Raw genomic sequence first — 26,081 nt, forward strand, 5'->3', positions numbered from 1 at the left:
AACGAAAGTCACTACTTAGAAAAAAGCTGCTGCTTCCTCAGTAACGAAAAAGAATTCTGGATTACTTGATACTATGAAACCGAAAGACCTGCAAAAATAAAATTTCTGTTTATTTTGCATGACAAGACAGAGCTCTTACTAGTGAATAAAATGGATCTTATGTCAGAATTTGTTTATGATGACCTTTTAATTTGGTAGTAGGGTGCCCTATGTTACAAGTACAAAGCTGTACAAAATGTAATTTATGGAACAAATGCAAATCACAATCACAGTCACAGTCACAATTGTGAGATTTCTAGGTAGCACATTTGCAAACTTCAGCCCAGCATACCATAGTTTTTTGTATAATGCTATTCAGGTGTTTGTACAGTGTTTTGTTTTTAGTCTAGTCTATTGTTGATGTAGGTAACACTTTAAATTTGGTTTTATTGTTTGTGGAAGCAATGTTACTTTTAAAATATATAAACTTAACAGTAGCGAGCACTCCGAATTCAGGAAACAAGTTACATATATGACTGGATTTTGCACCACAATTATGTCAGCTTTTTTTTGCAGTGTTAGTAATGTGTTTACATTTGCTTCTATAGTTGCACTTGATATTTCTACTGCATAGCTTAAATTTGATAACAACAATGCCTGATATGCAATTTTTAGCACTTATATATCCTCACAGCGTTTGATAATCATGTTTATGAGAGATATGATTTTAGACAGGTTACATAGTGAGAAATCTACATGTATTTGTGATTCGCAAGAATGTTATCCAATTTTTTCTTTTTCAAAATCATTGCATATGCATAATATGTTTCCTGGTGTTAAATTCCATTATCACAGACTTTGTAACACATTTAGATGGCTTTCATTGAAAAACCATTTCATTGGCAACACTGTTGTATAATGACTGTCATAAGCTTTGTGTTTATGCACAATGGGTGTATCACATTGCCTTTCTTTCAGGAATTCTAGTTGAACAGAATATATGTGAGGGCCTCTGTGTTGGAAGGTAGGATAGTGCTACTGCCAGTATGGAAGTTATGAAGACGGGTCCTAGGTCGTGCATAGGAAGTTCTGTCAGTAAGGGCATTGCCCGCAAAAACTAAGGTTCTAGATCTGAGTTTTGATCATCGCATAGTTTTAATCTGACAAAAAGTTTAAAAGAAAGTGCGTGTCCAGTGCAGTGTAAAAGATTCATTCTAACGCAGTTGTCACTAAGCAGAAGCATTGCAACATTATTTATTGAAGTAGGTGAAACAAGGAATTACTTATTGGCAGGTATCTTTAGTGATATTGGTTGAAATGGATATATATGACAGTTGCATTGGGACTGAGTAAAACGAGTTTGTTGGTAAGACACTGGACTCACATTTGGGAGGGCAGTGGTTCAAAACCCCCTCCCTGTTTAGGTTTTCCATGATTTCCCTAAATCACACAAGAAATTGACAAGAATATGATTTCCCTGTCCAATCTGAGGTTGTTTTCCCTCTATAATGACCTTATTATTGACTTGACGTTAAACACTTATCTTCCTTTTCCTTCCTGTTGTTAAGTGATAAATACTTGTTGTTTAAGAAAGTGGGTCAGAGTTCTCATACATGGTCAGTGGAGGAAGTTGATCGAAACACTCCAGCAGCGCTCAAGATAATTTACTTCTGGTTAAATGGATTTATGCATGTTCAAACAAGTACTGCAGATTAGATACTTTCTACACCACTGCATTGTGATTTGTTCGATTGTTGAAACAGAAGGAGTGTCGTGTGTATGGGAAAATATGAATATAGTCTCAAGAATAAGATGAGTGTCCAGTGAGTACTGAATTGTTGACTTCAGGACTGAAATGCTCTAGAAAGCACAATTAAAAATCTTGTCTTGAAAACCTGAGGCAAAACTTGAAGGGAAAGTGGATTCATTGTTTAAACAGCACAGGAAAAGCTGAAGTAAGAACAAGTATGGGCCATTGCTTCCTTGTTTATATAGTGAGTACTGTTCCCAGAATGAGATTTTCACTCTGCAGCAGAATGTGTGCTGGTATGAAACTTCCTGGCAGATTAAAACTGGGTGCCAGACTGAGACTAAGGTCCCGAGTTCGAGTGAGTACTGTTCGCTGAACAATATATCCTCAACATATTTGGTTACCTTTACTTCCTTCCCTATCAATAATCCTTTTTCTGTGTTCATTTCCACTATAACATGAACCTTTCTTTATACATATTTCAGGTGAAGTGACAGTAAAGTGGATAGAAGCAATACAAAACAAATTACCTATGTGTGTGGGGGGAGCTGTTTTTGGAGCAATACGCCTTGCCCCAAAGTAAGTATAAATTAATTTTTAATGGTGGATTTTGTATGGTATTAAATTGACAATGTTATTCTCAAGATAACTATAAAAAAAACCTTCAAAATTCAAAAAGTCATCGGATGATAAATACCACGTTCCCAGCCACGAAATTCCCAGCCCATTTGCAGGACTCAGTTATACAATCTTTGATATATACTATTTGGGAAAGTTTCTTGGTAAAGGAGATTGTGTGATGATAGCTATAAGTACAGGCAGTGATTCTGACTATTGTTGGCGTCTTCAGTTGGGTGGCTGGTTTGATGCTGCTTCCACACTCGTCTTTCCTATGTAAGCATCTTCTTGTCTGTGTAACACTTGAACCTGCTTATAGTAGTCAGTTGTTTCCCTCATCCCTTTCATCCCCACAATTCCCTTCATTACCAAACTGATTATTCCTCAGTATGTGTCATGTCTGCCAGACCCTTTGTTTAGTGAAGTCGTACTACAAATTTATTTTCTCCGCAGTTTGATTCAGTACCACCTCAATAGTAATGTGATCTATCTGTTTAAACTTCAGCATCCTTCTGCAGCATTACATTTCAAAAACATATTTTGGACTGCTTATTAACCATTTTTCACTTCCTGGCAAATATCTTCAGAAAAGACATTCTAACTCTGAAATTTATATTTGATGTCAACAAATTTCCGTTTCTCAGAAATGCATTTACTGTTATTGCTAGGCTTTGTTTTATATCCTCTCTTCTTTGGTCATCATCAATTATTTTGAAGCCCAAATAACAAAACTCATCTACTACATGTAGTGTCTCATTTCCCAGTAAAATTCCCTCAGCATATCTGATTTAATTTGAGTACATTCCATTATCCTTGTTTTACTTTACAGATATTCATCACGTGTTCTGTTTTCAAGACTATCCATTCCAATCATCTACATCTACATTTATACTCCGCAAGCCACCCAATGGTGTGTGGCGGAGGGCATTTTACGTTCCACTGTCATCTCCCTTTCCTGTTCCAGTCGCATATGGTTCGCGGGAAGAACGACAGCCGGAAAGCCTCCGTGCGCGCTTCAATCTCTCTAATTTTACATTCGTGATCTCCTCTGGAGGTATAAGTAGGGGGAAGCAATATATTCAATACCTCATCCTGAAACTCACCCTCTCGAAACCTGGACAGCAAGCTACACTGCAATGCAGAGCACCTCTCTTGCAGAGTCTGCCACTTAAGTTTGCTAAACATCTCCGTAACACTATCACGCTTACCAAATAACCCTGTGACGAAATGCACCGCTCTTCTTTGGATCTTCTCTATCTCCTCTGTCAACCCGACCTGGTACGGATACCACACTGATGAGAAATACTCAAGTATAGGTCGAAAGAGTGTTTTGTAAGCCACCTCCTTTGTTGATGGACTACATTTTCTAAGGACTCTCCCAATGAATCTCAACCTGGCACCTGCCTTACCAACAGTTAACTTTATATGATCATTCCACTTCAAATCGTTTTTACACATACTCCCAGATATTTTACAGAAGTAACTGCTACCAGTGTTTGTTCCGCTATCATATAATTATACAATTAAGGATCCTTCTTTCTATATATTCACAATACATTACATTGGTCTATGTTAAGGGTCAGTTGCCACTTCCTGAACCAAGTGCCTATCCACTGCAGATCTTCCTGCATTTTGCTGCCATTTTCTAATGCTGCAACTTCTCTGTATACTACAGCATCATCTGCGAAAAGCTGCATGGAACATCCGACACTATCTGCTAGGTCATTTATATATATTGTGAAAAGCAATGGTCCCATAACACTCCCGTGTGGCACACCAGAGGTTACTTTAACGTCTGTAGACGTCTCTCCATTGAGAACACCATGCTGTGTTCTGTTTGCTAAAAACTCTTCAATCCAGCCACACAGCTGGTCTGATATTCCGTAGGCTGTTAGTTTGTTTACCAGGCGACAGTGTGAAACTGTATCGAAAGCCTTTCAGAAGTAAAGGAAAATGGCATCTACCTGGGAGCCTGTATCTAATATTTTCTGGGTCTCATGAACAAATAAAGCGAGTTGGGTCTCACACGATCACTGTTGCCGGAGTCCATGTTGATTCCTACAGAGTAGATTCTGGGTTTCCAGAAATGACATGATACGCGAGCAAAAAACATGTTCTAAAATTCTACAACGAATCGATGTCAGAGATATAGGCCTATAGTTTTGCGCAACTGCTCGACAACCCTTCTTGAAAACTGGGACTACCTGTGCTCTTTTCCAATCGTTTGGAACCTTCCCTTCCTCTAGAGACTTGCGGTATACGGCTGTTAGAAAGGGGGGGGGGGGGGGGGCGGGCAAGTTTTTTCGGGTACTCTGTGTAGAATCGAATTGGTATCCCATCAGGTCCAGTGGACTTTCCTCTGTTGAGTGATTTCAGTTGCTTTTCTATTCCTTGGACACTTATTTCGATGTCAGACATTTTTTCGTTTGTGCGAGGATTTAGAGAAGGAACTGCAGTGCGGTCTTCCTCTGTGAAACAGCTTTGGAAAAAGGTGTTTAGTATTTCAGCTTTACGCGTGTCATCCTCTGTTTCAATGCCATCATCATCCCAGAGTGTCTGGATATGCTGTTTCGATCCACTTCCTGATTTAACTTAAGACCAGAACTTCCTAGGATTTTCTGTCAAGTCGGTACATAGAATTTTACTTTCGAATTCACTGAACGCTTCACGCATAGCCCTCCTTGTGCTAACTTTGACATCGTTTAGGTTCTGTTTGTCTGAGAGGTTTTGGCGGCATTTAAACTTGCAGTGAAGCTCTCTTTGCTTTCGCAGTAGTTTCCTAACTTTGTTGTTGAACCACAGTGGGTTTTTCCTGTCCCTCACAGTTTTACTCAGCACGTACCTGTCTAAAACGCATTTTACGATTGCCTTGAACTTTTTCCATAAACACTCAACAGTGTCAGAACAGAAATTTTCGTTTTGATCTGTTAGGTAGTCTGAAATCTGCCTCCTATTACTCTTGCTAAACAGATAAACCTTCCTCCCTTTTTTTATATTCCTATTTACTTCCACATTCAGGGATGCTGCAACGGCCTTATGATCACTGATTCCCTGTTCTGCACTTACAGAGTCGAAAAGTTTGGGTCTGTTTGTTATCAGTAGGTCCAAGACGTTATCTCCACAAGTCAGTTCTCTGTTTAATTGCTCGAGGTAATTTTTGGATAGTGCACTCAGTATAATGTCACTCGATGCTCTGTCCCTACCACCCGTCGTAAACATCTAAGTGTCCCAGTCGATATCTGGTAAATTGAAATCTCCACCTAGGACTATAACATGCTGAAGAAATTTATGTAAAATGTATTCCAGATTTTCTCTCAGTTGTTCTGCCACTAATGCTGCTGAGTCGGGAGGTCGGTAAAAGGAGCCAATTATTAACCTAGCTCAGTTGTTGAGTATAACCTCCACCCTAATAATTCACAAGAACTATCCACTTCTATTTCACTACAGGATAAACTGCTACTAACAGCGACAAACACACCACCACCGGTTGCATACAATCTATCCTTTCTAAACACCTTTGTAAAAATTTTGGCAGAATTTACCTCTGGCTTCAGCTAGCTTTCCATACCTATAACGATTTCAGCTTCGGTGCTTTCTATCAGTGCTTGAAGTTCGGGTACTTTACCAACGCAGCTTCGACAGTTTACAATTACAATACCGATTGCTGCTTGGTCCCCGCATGTCTTAACTTTGCCCCGCACCCTTTGAGGCTGTTGCCCTTTCTGTACGTGCCCCAGGCCATCTAACCTAAAAAAAAAAACAATGCCCAGTCCATGCCACACAACCCCTGCTACCCGTGTAGCCCCCTGCTGGGTGTAGTGGACTCCTGACCTATCCAGCAGAACCCGAAACTCCACCACCCTATTGCGCAAGTCGAGGAATCTGCAGCCCACACAGTCGCAGAACCATCTCAGCCTCTGATTCAGACCCTCCACTCAGCTCTGTACCAAAGGTCCGCAGTCAGTCCTGTCGACGATGCTGCAGATGGTGAGCTCTGCTTTCATCAGGCTAGTGAGACTGGCAGTCTTCACCAAATCAGGTAGCGCCGGAAGCCAGAGAGTATTTCCTCCAATCCATAATGACACACATCATTGGTGCCGACATGAGCGACCACCAGCAGATGCACTCTGTACCCTTCATGGCAGATTGGAGCTCCCAACTACCAGTAAGCCCACCCTCTGCGACCGCCCGGAACTTGCAGAGTGAGGGGCAACCTCTGGAACAGGACAAGCAGCCATGTCCGGCCGAAGATCAGTATCAGCTGGAGACAGATCCTGAAACCGGTTCGTCAGACAAGCTGGAGAGGCCTTCTGTTCAGCCCTCCAGAACATCTTTCACACCCTGCCACAGCTCTAGACGACCTCCCACTCTACCACGAGTGAGGGGTCAGCCTCAATGTGGGCAGTATCCCGGGCAGCCACAGCCGTAGTCCGATCAGGGGATGCGTGGGACGAGCTGGCCGTCCCCGACAAACTCCCGTCCAGACCCCCACAGTGATGCCCATTGGCAACAGCCTCAAGCTGTGTGACCGAAGCCAATACTGCCTGAAGCTGGGAGCGAAGGGGTGCCAACTCAGCCTGCATCCGAACACAGCAGTCGCAGTCCCAACTGATCTTCAAGTCCTTTGCTATATCTGATGGAATTACAATATCATTACTAAATCTCAAGGTTTTCATTTCTTCTCCCCAAACTTTAATTCCCTTTCCAAACTTCTACTCAGGTTTCTTCACTGCTTGCTCAGTGCACAGTTTGAATAACATGGAGAGGGGGGGGGGGGGGGGGGGATAGGCTACAGTCCTCCTAACTCTCTACTTAACTCCCCCTGAGGTACTTTTAACTCATAATTGCAGTTGGTTTCTGTACAATTTAAAGATAATTTTAGGTCTTTCTATTTTCCCTGTTACATTCACTATTTGAAATAGTGTATCTGAACCAACATTGTCAAAAGTTTTCTGTAAATCAACAAATGCTACAACATAGGTTTGCCTTTTTTCAATTTACCTCATAAGGCAAGTCATAGGGTAAGCACTGTCTCTTGTATTCCTGCATTTCTCTGTAACCCAAACTGATCTTCCTCAAGCGCAGCTTCTTCTAACAGTTCCAGTCTTCTGTACATACTCTGAGTTACTATTTTGCAACAGTGACTTATTAAACTAATGGTTCAGCAGTATTCACACCTGTCAGCACCTGTTTTCTTTGAAGTAAGAATTATTACATTCTTCATGAAGTCTGAGGATATTTCACCTGGCTCATGTGTATCTTGCATATTAGATGGAATAATTTTGTCATGGTATGTTTTCTAAGGATTAAATGATTCTGAGGTAACATTGACTACTCCAGATGCCTTGTTTCAACTTACGTCTTTCACTGCTTTTTATATCATCATATCCCCCAGCTCATCTTCTTTCTCTTCCCTTTTCATATTAATGTCTTCAAGTTTTGAGTATAGTCTCAATTACTGTGGCTGCCCCAGGTATTGCCCGTGGCTGAGTGCGAGGTTGTTCAAAGGTGTGGCCGACAGTGAAAGAATTTCGAAGGGACCAAAGGAAGAGCCTCCCCAGTTTGTGTGATGAACAATTTCAGATGCTATCTGTGGCTGACGAAGTACCTGAGCCAGATGAAGTTGCTCGCTCTGTTCCAAAGGAATCTTCTCAACCTGCAAGGTCTGGGCATTCACAGAGGCTGAGATTACGGGAAGTTGGGGCCCCTTAAGGCTAAGGCTGTGAAGTAGGGGAAGAAATCAAATGATCACTCTGTGTGCATATCAGAAGTAGTTATTCTAGATGTCGAACGGGTGCTTCCAGATGCCATGAAGAACACAGGGTGCATCCAACTGCAGATGGTGGCTCATATCGGTACTAACTACGTGTGTCGCTTTGAATTAGAAGATATTGTCTCTGGTTTTGCACAGCTAGCTGAAGTAGTAAAGACTGCCAATCATCTGTAGCATCGTCAACAGAACTGACTGTTTGGAGTTTTCAAATCTCGTCCGATGCAGTCCCCGACAATCAGTCTTTCCTTCTCATCCCGTACATTAAGTCTCCCATGACCCGCGGTTATGGATGACTTTCCCAATATCTACCCCTTTTCCTAGACCTCTGCAGTCCTTTTCCTTCACCCTTCTTCCTTCCCCTTCAATCCTTTTGCCTGAAGAAGGAGCCACTGGCTCCACAAAGCTTGCCAATCACAACAGTCTTTTATGTGTGTGTTCTGCCACCGCTTGGTTACTACATTTTTTATCTATTCAGTTAAATAATTTTATCAATAATTGACTGTTTTGTTGTTACACTTATAAATTAAGCTATAGTGGACTGGGGCCCTTAAAATTGAGATATTATTTTCAGTATTCTGAAATTATGGTAGTGAAACTTAATTATTCAGGATCGCAACCTACTGCTCCAGAAACATTATATGCTGATAAATGATGCAATGTATTTCATTTATGTGCCAATTCACAGCTCATGCAAAGTACATTTATCTTGAGAAATGATTAATGTGGGAACTATGTAGCCTACTGAGATTTCACCATAACTTCCTTACATTTTAAACAGTTGGCTGACATTGAAGAATTTCTAGAAGTTTGGTACTTCATGTCTGCTTCGTAAAGTAATGTGCTTGGGGGAAAATTATGACACACCTCAATTTTTAATCTCTTAAGACATTGCTGCACACTACCAACATCAATGTTTTACCTTGTGCACCATCATTTGCAATGGTTTTCTCTCTGCCTACAAGAGAAAAGCTGTTCCAATAAATTTTCTCACAGAATTACAAATTTATATGTGTCTGATTTGCATGCACAATTGTTATATATGCTCATCAAACAACATAAAGAGTTATTTTTTATTTTCAGGCAAAGGAAGAAGTACGTGCAATATTACTTACCTTGGGCAATTAAAACAGGTTTGACAAGTCATTTTTTGCTGAACGTATATTTTGAGAAACGTTGGGAACAGCAAGTCTCTGATCTTCTTAATGAGGTACATATAACACCATTAAAAATACCAAAGACGTGAAGACTATTAGAAACATAAAAGTTCTGTTGATAATTAAAGAATATCAGTTAATTACTGCAAGGTTGCTCTCTGGTATTCAAGAAGACACATGTCAAGAGTGTAGACAAGGTTGTGTGTAGTGCTCAATGCAGAAAGTATTTATTGTGATGAAATCCAATGAGCTACACAATTGTAGAAATATTTATACAAAGTTTATCCACTTTCAACAGGTCTTTCAAATTATTCGTATGAAATAAATAATAAAAAATCACAGTGGCAGTGCACATTTTTGTATCCACAAGAAAATATATTATTTTTACAGCACAAAATTGATTTAATTTTGTTCTTCCACATTTTCTCTGTGCTATGTTAATATATTACTTTTAATGGTTTTAAATGTAAATTAGAGAAAACAGCCTAACTGCAACAGTTGCCACAAAATATGCATTGTCCTTAAAAAGAGGAAAAAATTACTAGTAAGCTACAGTGAAGTGGTGTGATGTGAGTGATTTGTTCAAATTTGTTGTTGATAAAGAGTCATTTGTGCAAATTCTACTTAACAAAACTGTATACATGCCAAAAATTAAGGTATGAAATACAACACACACTGGTCTTCAAATCGAAATAAGTCCAAATTTATATAAAATAATACTTGTCTTCATTGCATCCTCATATCCAGTGTCAAAAGAGACCACATTTTAATTCTATTTTCTTTGTCGTTTCACAAGAGGATTTCTCCACTGTCTTGTTGCATCAGGTGATGGTGTTACTGGCTTGAATGTGAATTCTGTTATAAAGAATAGTACTGTTTAAAATCACAATTAACTCATCAGAATACAGTATCTTTCTACGTTTACTTATTAATTATTGAAACAATCAAATCCAAAGCCAGCTGACAGACATACATACAGAAAATAAAAAAATGAATCTTTTGCTTTATTTTATTTTTTATCTTTTAAATCGGTTTCTAAATGCTACTTTCTTTAAAGTTCCAGCAGCTACAAAATTGATACATGTTTTCTCAATTTTATGTACCGTCACTACTCTAGTTGTTCTGTTAACAAATACAAATTAAAAATTGATCTTAATTCCTCAAATTCTGTTTCAATTTGAAGTAAAATAATTCAATAATATAGCAGACATTCTGCACAGTACATACAAGTGCAACAGGAGAAGGGACAGTAACTGGTAACTTTATGTGACATAATATTACATCAACTAATGCAGTAGCAAAACTGTTGAGACAGCCAAATTGAAGAGCACTTGCGTTAGATATGTAAGTAACGTCCCCAAATTTCTCTGGTTTATTCAAGGATAAATAGCAAACACCATTAAAATGAAAGAGGTGGTTTATTTTTTTACTAAAAATGGTGAAATGAAGGAACAAAACCAAAACCTAAGTGTATAATATTTCAAAAAAAAAACTTTTCCAAGTATGTGACAGCATCATCACTGTTATAAAGACATCTTGCCACCCACTGTTGGACTGGCATTCACTAGTATGTATCAGCTGCTGCGCTAGTGCCATATTCATATCTTATATAGCATTATTTTATTATTCTTGTACAAGGGAAACTCCCCATCGCACCCCTTCAGATTTAGTGGTAAGATGGCCCAGTGAATAGCCTGTCAAAAACCGAACACAGGTCAAGCATGAAAATAGGAAGAAGGTGTACAGAACTGAAAAAAAAAGCAAAATAGAAACAGTGAACAGTCTGAGAACAAGAAGTGCAATAAAGAGCAGCCTGAAACAGCAAAGGCATAATGGATAAGTGGTCCTGGTGTTGGACTGGCAAGCAGGCGAGCCGTGTTCAAAACTCCCTTGTGCAGTTCATATTATTATTATTATTATTATTCTTTCCTTTCTCAGACGTTCTGTCTGGTTAAAAATGGAAAGTGATGCGGACTTTGATCAAGCGTGACTTCCTGTTAACTGTATGGTATATGTTACATTGCATTTAGGAACTTTCAGGTAATTGAACATGTATCAATACTTACAGATTTCTGTAATTGTATATATAAGTTTGGATGTAGCTGTATTGCGTTGATGTATTGGTGGATATTGTGTGATATGACTCCTGTAGTTGATAGTATGATTGGTATAATGTCAACTTTATCCTGATGCCACATGTCCTTGACTTCCTCAGCCAGTTGGATGTATTTTTCAATTTTTTCTCCTGTTTTCTTCTGTATATTTGTTGTACTGGGTATGGATATTTCGATTAGTTGTGTTATTTCTTCTTTTTATTGGTGAGTATGATGTCAGGTTTGTTATGTGGTGTTGTTTTATCTTTTATAATGGTTCTGTTCCAGTATAATTTGTATTCATCATTCTCCAGTACATTTTGTGGTGCATACTTGTATGTGGGAACATGTTTTATTAGTTTATGTTGTATGGCAAGTTGTTGATGTATTATTTTTGCTACATTGTCATGACTTCTGGGGTATTCTGTATTTGCTAGTATTGTACATCCGCTTGTGATGTAATCTACTGTTTCTATTTGTTGTTTGCAAAGTCTGCATTTATCTGTTGTGGTATTGGGATCTTTAATAATATGCTTGCTGCAATATCTGGTGTTTATTGTTTGATCCTGTATTACAATCATGAATCCTTCTGTCTCACTGTATATATTGCCTTTTTTTAGCCATGTGTTGGATGCGTCTTGATCGATGTGTGGCTGTGTTAGATGATACGGGTGCTTGCCATGTAGTGTTTTCTTTTTCCAATTTACTTTCTTCGTGTCTGTTGATGTTATGTGATCTAAAGGGTTGTAGAAGTGGTTATGAAATTTCAGTGGTGTAGCCGATGTATTTATATGAGTGATTGCTTTGTGTATTTTGCTAGTTTCTGCTCGTTCTATAAAGTATTTTCTTAAATTGTCTAACTGTCCATAATGTAGATTTTTTATGTCGATAATCCCCTTCCTCCTTCCTTTCTGCTTAATGTGAATCTTTCTGTTGCTGAATGTATGTGCTGTATTCTATATTTGTGGCATTGTGATCGTGTAAGTGTATTGAGTGCTTCTAGGTCTGTGTTACTCCATTTACTACTCTAAATGAGTAGGTCGATATTGGTATAGCACAAGTATTTATAGCTTTTGTCTTGTTTCTTGCTGTCAATTCTGTTTTCAGTATTTTTGTTAGTCTTCGTCTATATTTTTCTTTTAGTTCTTCTTTAATATTTGTATTATCTATTCCTACTTTTTGTCTGTATCCTAGATATTTATATGCATCTGTTTTTTCCATCGCTTCTATGCAGCCGCTGTGGTTATCCAATATGTAATCTTCTTGTTTAGTGTGTTTTCCCTTGACTATGCTATTTTTCTTACATTTGTCTGTTCCAAAAGCCATATTTATATCATTGCTGAATACTTCTGTTATCATTTGTAATTGGTTGAGTTGTTGATTTGTTGCTCCCAGTAGGTTTAGATCATCCATGTATAGCAAATGTGTGATTTTGTGTTGGTATGTTCCAGTAATATTGTATCCATAATTTGTATTATTTAGCGTGTTGGATAGTGGGTTCAGAGCAAGGCAGAACCAGAAAGGACTTAATGAGTCTCCTTGGTATATTCCACGCTTAATCTGTATTGGCTGTGATGTGATATTATTTGAATTTGTTTGGATATTAAGTGTGGTTTTCCAATTTTTCATTACTATGTTTAGGAACTGTATCAATTTAGGATCTACTTTGTATATTTCCAATATTTGTAGTAACCATGAGCAGGGTACGCTATCAAAAGCTTTTTGGTAATCAATGTATGCGTAGTGTAGCGACCTTTGTATAGTTTTGGCTTGATATGCCACCTCTGCATCTATTATCTGTTGCTCTTTACATCCTCGTGCTCCTTTGCAACAGCCTTTTTGTTCTTCATTTATAATTTTGTTCTGTGTTGAATGTGTCATTAAATTCTGTGTAATGACTGAAGTTAATGTATATTGTTGGTAGGCATGTTATGGGGCAATATTTAGCTGGGTGTGCTGTGTCTGCTTGATCTTTAGGTTTCAGATAAGTTATTCCATGTGTAAGTGTATCAGGGAATGTGTATGGGTCTGCAATGTAACTGTTAAATAATTTAGTTAGATGTGAATGTGTTCAGGTGAACTTCTTTAGCCAGAAATTTGCTATTTTATCTTTTCCAGGGGCTTTCCAATTGTGAGTAGAATTAATTGCTTGGGTGACTTCATGTTGCAAAATTATCACTTCAGGCATTTGTGGTATCATCTTGTATGCGTCTGTTTTTGCTTGTATCCACCGCGCATGCCTGTTATGCTGTACCGGGTTTGACCATATGTTGCTCCAGAAGTGTTCCATGTCTGTTATGTTTGGTGGATTGTCTATTTTAATGTGTGTGTTATCTATTGTCTGGTAAAATTTCTTTTGGTTTGTGTTTGTTTCCTTCTATTTTCACTTTTTTTGTATCTTCTAAGTCGTTTGGCCAATGCTTGTAATTTCTGCTTCTTTTCATCTAATTGCTCTATCGCTTCTTGTTGTGAGATTTTACCTAACCTTTTTCGTTTTTTGTCTGATATTTCATTTCTTATAAATTGTGTTAGCTGTCCGATGTCTTTTCTCAGTTTTTCTATTATGATCTGTAGCCTGTGTTGCCATGCTGTTTTTGTGGGTTTCTTCTGTGTGTTGGTTGGTTCTGATCTCTGCCTAGTGTGTATATTTAGTGTAGTGAGTGCTCCTATATAAACCAGTAGTTGTAACTCTTCCATAGTTGTATTTTCATTTATTTTGTTGTGTATGATTGTGTTGATAGTTGTTATTGTTGTTTCAACTTGTGGGTTATTTGGTGGTCTATGCAGGAATGGTCTAATGTCTGTATTTGTGTCTTTGTATTCTATATATGTCAGCTGAAATTTTTCTTCTATATCTAACATGTGTATCACTTCGTGTTCTATTTGTGCTTGTTCTGGTGGCTGTCTTAAGATTTCGTTTTCCTCTGATTGTTTAATTGAAGCGTGTTGTTCTTTGTCTGTTTGCTCTGGGATGCTTGAGTCTGTTACTGTATTTTCTTCTTCTTCTGACTGCACATTATTTTGTTCCAGTATTTGTTGTACTTGTTGTTTGATGTTTTCTAATTCTGACTGGGGTATCCTGTTATTTTTGATTATTACACGGATCTGATCAGCTAGTTGTTGTTCTGTTAAAAATTTTAATCTGGGTATCTGGTAATAAATGTTGTGTATACTTGTGATCTGTATCCAGTTGTGTCGGTTCCTAAGTTTGCTGCTTGGTAATAACAGAACATGAAGTGTCGGTTAACTTCATCTGACTATCTCATCCTCTGTCTTTGTTTTCCTTCTAGAGTGGTCGCAGGAAGCATATCCTGCAAAACACCTCTATTTGGATTTAAATAATTTTCTGTGTGGCTAGCAGTGTCGTTACCATTGTGGATGGGCATAGGGTTCAAGCGTCATCCCCAACTATGACAGCGCTTGTCAGAGGCTTCATTAGTTCTGTCCTGAACCAACTAATCACACTAAAAGGGGGGTTAACTAATTGTTGGTAAGGCGGGTACCAGGTTGAGATTCATTGGGAGAGTGCTTAGAAAATGTAGTCCATCAACAAAGGAGGTGGCTTACAAAACACTCGTTCGACCTATACTTGAGTATTGCTCATCAGTGTGGGATCCGTACCAGGTCGGGTTGACGGAGGAGATAGAGAAGATCCAAAGAAGAGCGGCGCGTTTCGTCACTGGGTTATTTGGTAACCGTGATAGCGTTACGGAGATGTTTAATAAACTCAAGTGGCAGACTCTGCAAGAGAGGCGCTCTGCATCGCGGTGTAGCTTGCTCGCCAGGTTTCGAGAGGGTGCGTTTCTGGATGAGGTATCGAATATATTGCTTCCCCCTACTTATACTTCCCGAGGAGATCACGAATGTAAAATTAGAGAGATTAGAGCGCGCACGGAGGCTTTCAGACAGTCGTTCTTCCCGCGAACCATACGCGACTGGAACAGGAAAGGGAGGTAATGACAGTGGCACGTAAAGTGCCCTCCGCCACACACCGTTGGGTGGCTTGCGGAGTATCAATGTAGATGTAGATGTAGATGTAGTGGTTTGTTCTTTTCGTCGCCTTTTACGACTGGCAGAACATACCAGAGGCCTATTCTTTTCCTGGGCCTCCACGGGTTTTATTATTATTATTATTATTATTATTATTATTACTATTACATTATTATTTTTCACTACATTATGAACTGTCCGTCCAGTCATTGAAATGTTTTTGGCAGTTGTCATACTGCACATTGATTATAGAATATGAGTCATGTGGTAAGAATACATTACAGTTGCCTGTAAATGTGATGAATAGTGACAACAGGCAAGATACCACACAGACATCTCACAGGAATGAAAACAACAAATAAATGGTTGTCAATTATGGTACAACAAAGGAATTCAAGAATCAAGACTTCCAAATTGGAATGCAAGTTCAAAAATGATAAAAACATATGTTTTGACAGGGCATAGAGAAACTGTGTGATTGTGAAACTGTTGCATTTATTTGCTGCAGCTTCTGTGAAAAACTATTATGTTTTCATAATTTCCTTGGGTAGGTAGGTTTGGGGAAGGATGGGGAAGGAAGTCAGCCGTGCCCTTTCAGAGGAACCATCCCGGCATTTGCCTGGGGAGATTTAGGGAAATCACGGAAAACCTAAATCAGGATGGCCGGACACGGGATTGAACCGTCGTCCTCCCGAATGCGAGTCCAGAATTTCCTTGGGAGTGAGCACATTCACACCTATATCGAGCAAGGAGGCACACCTCACTCACTTACCAGTCATTCAAATTAGGTGCATCGATAATAAGAGGTTCCTATCATATGACACACGTACTGTCACTAATGCTGTATATGACACGCCTGACGTGTTTTTCGGTGGAGGAGTCAGTTGATTTGTCACATTGTCATCAAACATTTGCAGTTCCTGTTCGAAAGCCACTTCCTTTTGGCTGCTAATAGAGTAATTGTGCACAATCGACTGGCATCATAGGTTCGTAGTTTACACTTCACTGTTGCAAATGGACATTATGCCACAACACAGCCACAAATTTTTAATAAAGGGAGGGGTAGAAACATGAAGAAGAAGGCACAAGGAAGGTTTAAACATGGCTCAATTACTTCGCAGTCAAATAATGTAACCACAACTTCATTTCTCTGCCTGGCAACTCTATATTGCACTTCTTGTTCTTGGACCATTCACTGTTTCTATTTTACTTTTTTTTTTCACAGTCCAGTACACCTTCTTCCTGTTTTCATGCTTGATCTGTGTTCTGTTTCTGACGAGCTGTCCACTGGACCTTCTTACCACTAAATCTGAAGGGGGTTCCGAAGGGGAGTTTCCCTTGTTAGAATCAGTATGTGAAGAACATCACTGAATTTGACTTCTGCTTAGATTACAGGTGTGGTGAAGCGGGATTTGGTCTCTATTTACAGTAGTTTTTATTTTGTGTTACCTGATACTGACAAACGAGGGGCACCAACAAGTATACTAATGAATTAATGCTCTCACTGTTTACTGCAGCAAATGGGACAGTCACAGGAGTGCTGTTAGCCATTATGGCAGAAACATCAGGCAGCCAATACAATGAGAGCCCACTTTACTGTCTGAATCATCAAACAGCGACAGATTCAAGAAACGATTGAGATTCTGAGGCAACTTGCTAACATGGATGGTGAGAATGGATACAAGTTCACTATGTCTTTGATACCAGCAGTAGCTGCCTTATGGGATGATAATGCATGTGAAGGTGCCCCAACAGGCATGAGAATAAACATGGAGACCTAAGGTGGATACCATGCAGTGTTGTATTGGCCATCACTGGGTACTATGGAAGCAGTCCTGTATCACTAATGGCTTGTCTGCTTCATTCATCAATTCTAGCCAACAGGAATTTGAATAACAACTACCATTAATAAAAGACATCAATCCCCACAACTTCACAAATGCCTTCCAATCAAAAATTAAGTTCAGTGGCATTCTTGACAAACTACCACTAAGAGTTGGATGAAGTAACACTAAATACAGGATCTGAATTGGGCAATATAATGGTAATAAATATACCACCTGATGAAGGCCGCTTGCAAAGCGACGGTATTCTGATCCAGTCACATACTAAGAAAGGCGTTAATGACGAAGACAATGATTGTGGAAGTCTACTCTTGCAACTCGATACCAGTTACAGCTCGCACAAAATAAATTCGCCCATGCACAGAAGTACTGTATTTTACGGACTATAAGGCGCATTTTAATTTTTAAGCAATTTCTTTAAAAAAATAACATTTTTATAGTGTTAATTATTAGATTGCAAAGTCCCCCCACATGAACCATGGACCTTGCCGCTGGTGGGGAGGCTTGCGTGCCTCAGCGATACAGATGGCCGTACCGTAGGTGCAACCACAACGGAGGGGTATCTGTTGAGAGGCCAGACAAACGTGTGGTTCCTGAAGAGGGGCAGCAGCCTTTTCAGTAGTTGCAGGGGCAACAGTCTCGATGATTGACTGATCTGGCGTTGTAACAATAACCAAAACGGCCTTTCTGTGCTAGTACTGCGAACAGCTGAAAGCAAGGGGAAACTACAGCCGTAATTTTTCCAGAGGGCATGTAGCTTTACTGTATGGTTAAATGATGATGGCGTCCTCTTGGGTAAAATATTCCGGAGGTAAAATAGTCCCCCATTTGGATCTCCGGGCGGAGACTACTCAAGAGGACATTGTTATCAGGAGAAAGAAAACTGGTGTTCTACGGATCGGAGCGTGGAATGTCAGATCCCTTAATCGAGCAGGTAGGTTAGAAAATTTAAAAAGGGAAATGGATAGGTTAAAGTTAGATATAGTGGGAATTAGTGAAGTTCGCTGGCAGGAGGAACAAGACTTTTGGTCAGATGAATACAGGGTTATAAATACAAAATCAAATAGGGGTAATGCAGGAGTAGGATTAATAATGAATAAAAAAATAGGAGTGCGGGTAAGGTACTACAATCAGCATAGTGAACGCATTATTGTGGCCAAGATAGACACAAAGCCCACACCTACTACAGTAGTACAAGTTAAATGCCAACTAGCTCTGCAGATGATGAAGAAATTGATGAAATGTATGATGAGATAAAAGAAATGATTCAGATACTGAAGGGAGACGAAAATTTAATAGTCATGGGTGACTGGAATTCGAGTGTAGGAAAAGGGAGAGAAGGAAACATAGTAGGTGAATATGGATTGGGGCTAAGACATGAAAGAGGAAGCCATCTGGTAGAATTTTGCACAGAGCATAACTTAATCATAGCTAACACTTGGTTCAAGAATCATAAAAGAAGGTTGTATACATGGAAGAATCCTGGAGATACTAAAAGGTATCAGATAGTTTATGTAATGGTAAGACAGAGGTTTAGGAACCAGGTTTTAAATTGTAAGACATTTCCAGGGGCAGATGTGGACTCTGACCACAATCTATTGGTTATGAACTGTAAATTAAAACTGAACAAACTGCAAAAAGGTGGGAATTTGAGGAGATGCAATCTGGATAAACTGACTAAACCAGAGGTTGTGCAGAGTTCCAGGGAGAGCATAAGGGAACAGTTGACAGCAGTGGGGGAAAGAAGTACAGTAGAAGAAGAATGGGTAGCTCTGAGGGATGAAGTAGTGAAGGCAGCAGAGGATCAAGTAGGTAAATAGACGAGGGTTAGTAGAAATCCTTGGGTAATAGAAGAAATATTGAATTTAATTGATGAAAGGAGGAAACATAAAAACGCAGTAAATGAAGCAGGCAAAAAGGAATACAAACGTCTCAAAAATGAGATCGACAGGAAGTGCAAAATGGCTAAGGAGGGATGGCTAGAGGACAAATGTAAGGATGTAGAGGCTTATCTCACTAGGGGTGAGATAGATACAGCCTACAGGAAAATTAAAGAGACCTTTGGAGAAAAGAGAACCACTTGTATGAATATCAAGAGCTCAGATGGAAACCCAGTCCTAACCAAAGAAGGAAAAGCAGAAAGGTGGAAGGAGTGTATAGAGGGTCTATACAAGGGCGATGTACTTGAGGACAATATTATAGAAATGGAAGAGAATGTAGACGAAGATGAAATGGGAGATACGATACTGCATGAAGAGTTTGACAGAGCACTGAAAGACGTGAGCCGAAACAAGGCCCCGGGAGTAGACAACATTCCATTAGAACTACTGACGGCCTTGGGAGAGCCAGTCCTGACAAAACTCTACCATCTGGTGAGCAAGATGTATGAGACAGGCGAAGTACCCTCAGACTTCAAGAAGAATACAATAATTCCAATCCCAAAGAAAGCAGGTGGTGACAGATGTGAAAATTACCGAACTATTAGTTTAATAAGTCACAGCTGCAAAATACTAACAAGAATTCGTTAGAGACGAATGGAAAAACTGGTAGAAGCCGACCTCGGGAAGCTCAGTTTGGATTCCGTAGAAATATTGGAACATGTGAGGCAATACTGACCTTACGACTTATCTTAGAAGAAAGATTAAGGAAAGGCAAACCTACGTTTCTAGCACTTGTAGACTTAGAGAAAGCTTTTGACAATGTTGACTGGATTACTCTCTTCCAAATTCTAAAGGTGGCAGGGGTAAAATACAGGGAGCAAAAGGCTATTTACTATTTGTACAGAAACCAGATGACAGTTATAAGAGTCGAGGGGCATGAAAGGGAAGTGGTTGGGAAGGGAGTGAGACAGGGTTGTAGCCTCTCCCCAATGTTATTCAATCTGTATATGCAGTAAAGGAAACAAAAGAAAAATTCGGAGTAGGCATTAAAATCCATGGAGAAGAGATAAAAACTTTGAGGTTCGCCGATGACACTGTAATTCTGTCAGAGACACCAAAGGACATGGAAGAGTAGTTGAACGGAATGGACAGTGTCTCGAAAGGAGGATATAAGATGAACATCAACAAAAGCAAAACGAGGTTAATGGAATGTAGTCGAATTAAGTCGGGTGATGGTGAGGGAATTAGATTAGGAAAAGAGACACTTAAAGTAGTAAAGGAGTTTTGCTATTTGGGGAGCAAAATAACTGATGATGGTCGAAGTAGAGAAGATATAAAATGTAGACTGGCAATGGCAAGGAAAGCGTTTCTGAAGAAGAGAAATTTGTTATCATCGAGTATAGATTTAAGAGTCAGGAAGTCGTTTCTGAAAGTATTTGTATGGAGTGTAGCCATGTATGGAAGTGAAACATGGGCGATAAATAGTTTGGACAGGAAGAGAATAGAAGCTTTCGAAATGTGGTGCTACAGAAGAATGCTGAAGATTAGATGGGTAGATTACATAACTAATGAGGACGTATTGAATAGAATTGGGGAGAAGAGGAGTTTGTGGCACAACATGACGAGAAGAAGGGACCGGTTGGTAGGTCATGTTCTGAGGCATCAAGGGATCACAAATTTAGCATTGGAGGGCAGCGTGGAGGGTAAAAATCGTAGAGGGAGACCAAGAGATGAATACACTAAGCAGATTCAGAAGGATGTAGGTTGCAGTAGGTACTAGGAGATGAAGAAACTTGCACAGGATAGGGTAGCATGGAGAGTTGCATCAAGCCAGTCTCAGGACTGAAGACAACAACAACAACAGATTGCAAAGCCAGACTAAAAAAAATTCTTAGTTTATAAAACCGAACTGACCTTTAAAATCCCTGAACTCATCATCTGCACTTTCTCCTTCTTCTTATTGTTCTTCTTCTTCTTCTTCTTCTTCTTCCTCTTCCTCCTCCTCTTCATCATCATCATTGTTGTCCTCTGCATATGTAAGATGGTCTTCACTGCTTCTGAGAGCATTACTTATGCCACATATCATGAAAGATTTAACAATAATGTCTCTTGTCATCATAGACCACAACTGTTTTATCCACTGACACACTTGTTTGGTTGTAAGTCATTTTAAAGTTACCTTTCACTTGAATTCACATTGGGTTTCATCCACCATCTGTTTGTTTCAGTCCTCTCTCATATACACTTTAAATGGTTTATTTATTAAGATGTCAAGAAGTTGCAATTGTGAAGCAAGCTCTGTATTTCCCTGTCTCAGTTTCTCTTTCACAGAATTTTTCAAATGACTACTAAACTGATATAACACAAGAAGAGAACTCTTCTTCAATAAAGCATATTTCCTTCCCCCCTCACACTGTTAATCCGTAATTTGTTACCAGCCTTGTCCATCCAACACTGGTCATGTACATGAACAATAACACCTGGCAGTATTGCAGAAGGTTTTGGTATTGTTTTGTGCTTGAAAATAATCATTGGATTAGGTTTAGTATTGTCAGCACAACATGAAAGGAAAACAATGTAGTGCGTTTTTTCGTATCTACTTGTTTTTATAGTTACAGTTGTAGCACCTTTCATGGCAACAGTTCTGTTACTCGGCACATCAAATTTCATAGGAGTTTCATCCATATTTGCTATTTGGCTTAGTTCCACACTGGTTTTCTTTCAATGTGGAATAAGAAAGCAGTGGGAAGACAATATATTCTATTCTTATTGTTGTGGAATTTTCTGTGATATTTTGGTTTTGGTTCGCACGCTAAGTCCATGATGCTTCATAAACCTGTAGCACCATCCAACTCCCCCCTTAGAGTCTGTTACTTTCCACTGTAGTGCTGGCTTACAAGCAGGTATTTGAATAATTTTTGTATTAATTCCAGTGCCATTTTGACGGTGTCCTTGAATCCATTCCAATAAACCATCATCTAGTTTTGGCCATTTTGCATTCAGTCTCCATTTGCTCATTTAGTCTTCCTCAGTTTTTTCAGTTCCTTTTTACTAGCCCACCAATCTGTTGATGGAGGGCCAAAATGCTGCTCAGCTGCTGTGTTTCCATGTTCTTCTGCAAATGATATTACTTCCAATTTATACAGCCAGCATCATGTGAATACTTTTTTCTCCATTACAAAACTAGCTAATAACAAAAATATGGTACTGTTATCGATAAAACAAATCACTTTCAATTTAAGTTCACTGGCACTGCAGACTGCAATGACACATCATAGGCTAAACAGTGTTCCGGGTTTGTGATGGCAGGGCGAGAGGGAGACAGTGTTAGCAGGCTTATGAATCCCTGCAACTCATGTGTGTCACATCAGTGCACTGCTGCTGCCAGTTTAATCCAATGTTGCCAGATAGAGATAGGTTTCCTGAAGCATTGAATACATAGCCATTTGTAAGACTGGCGGGAATTTTAAATCAAATCTTGGACATTTTTACATTAATTTCGAGTATAAGATGCACCAGAATTTTGGAGGCAATTTTTCGAAGAAAAAGGTGCATCTTATAGTCTGTAAAATATAGTACATCTCATCCTGAGTGCTGAGTCTATCCTTTTATGCCCAAGAGATGGCCATTTCAGTTGTCCATTGACTGCTACACTGTGTGCTTTGTTCATTAGAAACAAACACTACAGTCGTTTATGCAATGATTTTTTGTACTCCTGTCAGACACTATTGATTTTGAACTTTTGTATTTGTCAATTTATTTTTTGCATTGTCATGGTGTATTAATACGATCCTCTGCAAACTAGCTAGCTGTAGGAACTACATCTCCTCTACCAAGCAGTGGCCGTTTGCAGTGAGACCCCCCCCCCCCCCCCACCCCCTTACCTACCACTACTGTTGTCCCCTTCTGCTATGCCATGCTGCCCATGCAGACATGAATCAAGTCATTTTGTGTGCACTGTACTGCAGATTCGCGCAGATTTGTACTTGTCCCATAAAATAATTAGAACACTCTGTTATGTGCAGCAAAATTTGAATAATGATGTGATATGATTGGGGCATGTTGTAGAGCCTGTCATAAGTAGCAAGAAAACATATTTATAGGGGTTACAAGAAATAATATATTCCAAGATGGAATAGTGAATTTGAGTCCCACTATAAATATTTGACTGAGAGTGGAGATAATGAAACAATAGAGGATCATCTACAATCCCTCAGCAGAACTTGCAGAGACATGTGGACGAAAACAACAGAGTAAGTAGGTTATAAGCACTGTAATATGAAAGTCTAGATCCTCCTCAAAAAATTAAGGGCATGTAATCCAATTCTATGGAAGGTTTGGAAAATAGTGCTGAGGGCATAGTATCTGTATCTTGAACCTGTAGAGATTGACTGCACACTACAGTGCTTTAACACAAATTGAGTAACCTAAAAACAAAGTCAATTTTCTGGATCATTTGAAGAGCAGGAAGTAACCAGGAATTGAAAAACATCAAAACTAATAATGGGCCATAATTTGATGTAATAAAAGACTGATTTCTTTTAAGACATACTTGATACTGGCCTCATTCTCAACACACTGAAAAAGGCAATGATCATAGCTATTAAGAAAACTGGGAAAACCGAAGGTCTTGGCAGAGAGTTATTGAACAATTTCACTACTGAGTGAATACTGTAAACTCCTGCAAAGGGCAAATCTAGATACAATAAATGACAAGATCAGTGAACATATCCCATCACCATAATAATGTTAAATGACTTAAATGATATTTCTGTACTATGCTTTACAGAATACCGGCTCAAATAAGATATATTAGAGCAAACATACATTCCTCAGTTCAAACCTGCAAACATGTTTTGTAGGAAAATATCGAGTTGTGGGGGTACCTGTGTATATGTTAGAGAAAACACTGAATTCAATAGTGTAACTAACACCATAACCTGTCCTGTGAAAAAGATACAGAACTCTCTATAGGCGAACTACCAAGGCAAAATCCAGTTATTATTTGTGTATACAGGTAACCAGATGGAGACAAAAAATGTTCTACATTCACATGGAGGAACAGCTGGAAAAAATTCACTCTTCAAAGATAATGTAATTATATGTGGTGACTTTAATATTGATTTCTCAAAATCCAATAAATTTAGAGATGGCATAAATCTACTACAATCATTCAACATCAGTGCAACGGTAACTGAACCAACTCTAGAAACACCAACCTCTGCATCTATTATTGATCAGATCTTGATAAACACATGCAAACATGCCTATAACATACAAGTTTTAAACACGAGTATTAGTGATCACAATGCTCAAATTCTTGTGATGAATATTTCAGGACACTCAGTTCCCAGTAGAATATGACACACTGTAAGGAATTTCAGTACAAAAAATGTGGAATATTTTTGTTCTCTCCTAAAGGGTGAAAGTTGGAAAGATGTATATAACTGTAATGATGTTGTTGTTGTGGTCTTCAGTCCTGAGACTGGTTTGATGCGTCTCTCCATGCTACCCTATCCTGTGCAAGTTTCTTCATCTCCCAGTACCTACTGCAACCTACATCCTTCTGAATCTGCTTAGTGTATTCATCTCTTGGTCTCCCTCTACGATTTTTACCCTCCATGCTGCCCTCCAATGCTAAATTTGTGATCCCTTGATGCCCAGAACATGTCCTACCAATCGTTCCCTTCTTCTCGTCAAGTTGTGCCACAAACTCCTCTTCTCCCCAATTCTATTCAATACCTCCTCATTAGTTATGTGATGTACCCATCTAATCTTCAGCATTTTTCTGTAGCACCACATTTCAAAAGCTTCTATTCTCCTCCTGTCCGAACTATTTATCGTCCATGTTTCACTTCCATACATGGCTACACTCCATACAAATACTTTCAGAAAAGACTTCCTGACACTTAAATTTATACTCGATGTTAACAAATTTCTCGTCTTCAGAAATGCTTTCCTTGCCATTGCCAGTCTACATTTTATATCTTCTCTACTTCGATCATCATCAGTTATTTTGCTCCCCAAATAGCAAAACTCCTTTACCACTTTAAGTGTCTCATTTCCTAATCTAATTCCCTCAGCATCACCCGACTTAATTCGACTCATTCCATTATCCTCGTTTTGCTTTTGTTGATGTTCATCATATATCCTCCTTTCAAGACACTGTCCATTCCGTTCAACTGCTCTTCCAAGTCCTTTGTTCTCTCTGACAGAATTACAATGTCATCGGCGAACCTCAAAGTTTTTATTTCTTTTCCATGGATTTTAATACCTACTCTGTATTTTTCTTTTGTTTCCTTTACTGCTTGCTCAATATACAGATTGAATAACATTGGGGAGAGGCTACAACCCTGTCTCACTCCCTTCCCAAACACTGCTTCCCTTTCATGCCCCTCGACCCTTATAACTGCCATCTGGTTTCTGTACAAACTGTAAATAGCCTTTTGCTCCCTGTATTTTACCTCTGCCACATTTAGAATTTGGAAGAGAGTAATCCAGTCAACAATGTCAAAAGCTTTCTCATCAAAGTCTACAAATTCTAGAAACGTAGGTTTGCCTTTCCTTAATCTTTCTTCTAAGATAAGTTGTAAGGTCAGTATTGCCTCACATGTTCCAATATTTCTGCGGAATACAAACTGATCTTCCCGATGTCGGCTTCTACCAGTTTTTCCATTCTTCTGTAAAGAATTCGCGTTAGTATTTTGCAGCTGTGACTTATTAACCCTTTTAGTGCCAAATACGATCTGATCGTGATCCAGATTTTCGGCGAAAAATGCCAGTAACGATCTGATCGTGATGCCTTTCTCATTCATTTTTTCCGCACTTGAAGGCAAAGTTGTTAGTATTTCCTAGCGAATGAGAAAGGCATCACGATCAGATCGTTACTGGCATTTTTTGCCGAAAATCTGGATCACGATCAGATCGTATTTGGCACTAAAAGGGTTAAACTGATAGTTCGGTAATTGTCACATCTGTCAGCACCTGCTTTCCTTGGGAT

At 39.1% G+C, this 26,081-nt stretch overlaps 2 protein-coding genes across 5 annotated transcripts in view; one reads left to right on the forward strand and one right to left on the reverse strand.

Annotated features, from left to right (window-relative positions):
* The window catches only part of LOC126484360 (ubiquinone biosynthesis protein COQ4 homolog, mitochondrial), a 110,894-nt gene extending 101,279 nt beyond the window's left edge, over window positions 1-9,615 (forward strand). Inside the window, exons 5-6 of the mRNA XM_050107833.1 lie at window positions 2,215-2,308; window positions 9,201-9,615. Coding sequence (XP_049963790.1) covers window positions 2,215-2,308; window positions 9,201-9,363 — 257 coding nt within the window. The 3' untranslated portion in view covers window positions 9,364-9,615. The remainder of the gene's footprint in view (window positions 1-2,214; window positions 2,309-9,200) is intronic.
* Window positions 9,616-9,671: 56 nt separating this feature from the next.
* The window catches only part of LOC126484370 (E3 ubiquitin-protein ligase CCNB1IP1-like), a 210,970-nt gene continuing 194,560 nt past the window's right edge, over window positions 9,672-26,081 (reverse strand). For all 4 annotated transcript variants that reach the window (XM_050107855.1, XM_050107879.1, XM_050107871.1 and 1 more), the window contains one exon: window positions 9,672-10,129. In XM_050107855.1, coding sequence (XP_049963812.1) covers window positions 10,047-10,129 — 83 coding nt within the window. In that variant the 3' untranslated portion in view covers window positions 9,672-10,046. The remainder of the gene's footprint in view (window positions 10,130-26,081) is intronic.

This window comes from Schistocerca serialis, chromosome 1 (assembly GCF_023864345.2).
Source record: "Schistocerca serialis cubense isolate TAMUIC-IGC-003099 chromosome 1, iqSchSeri2.2, whole genome shotgun sequence".
NCBI lineage: Eukaryota > Metazoa > Arthropoda > Insecta > Orthoptera > Acrididae > Schistocerca > Schistocerca serialis.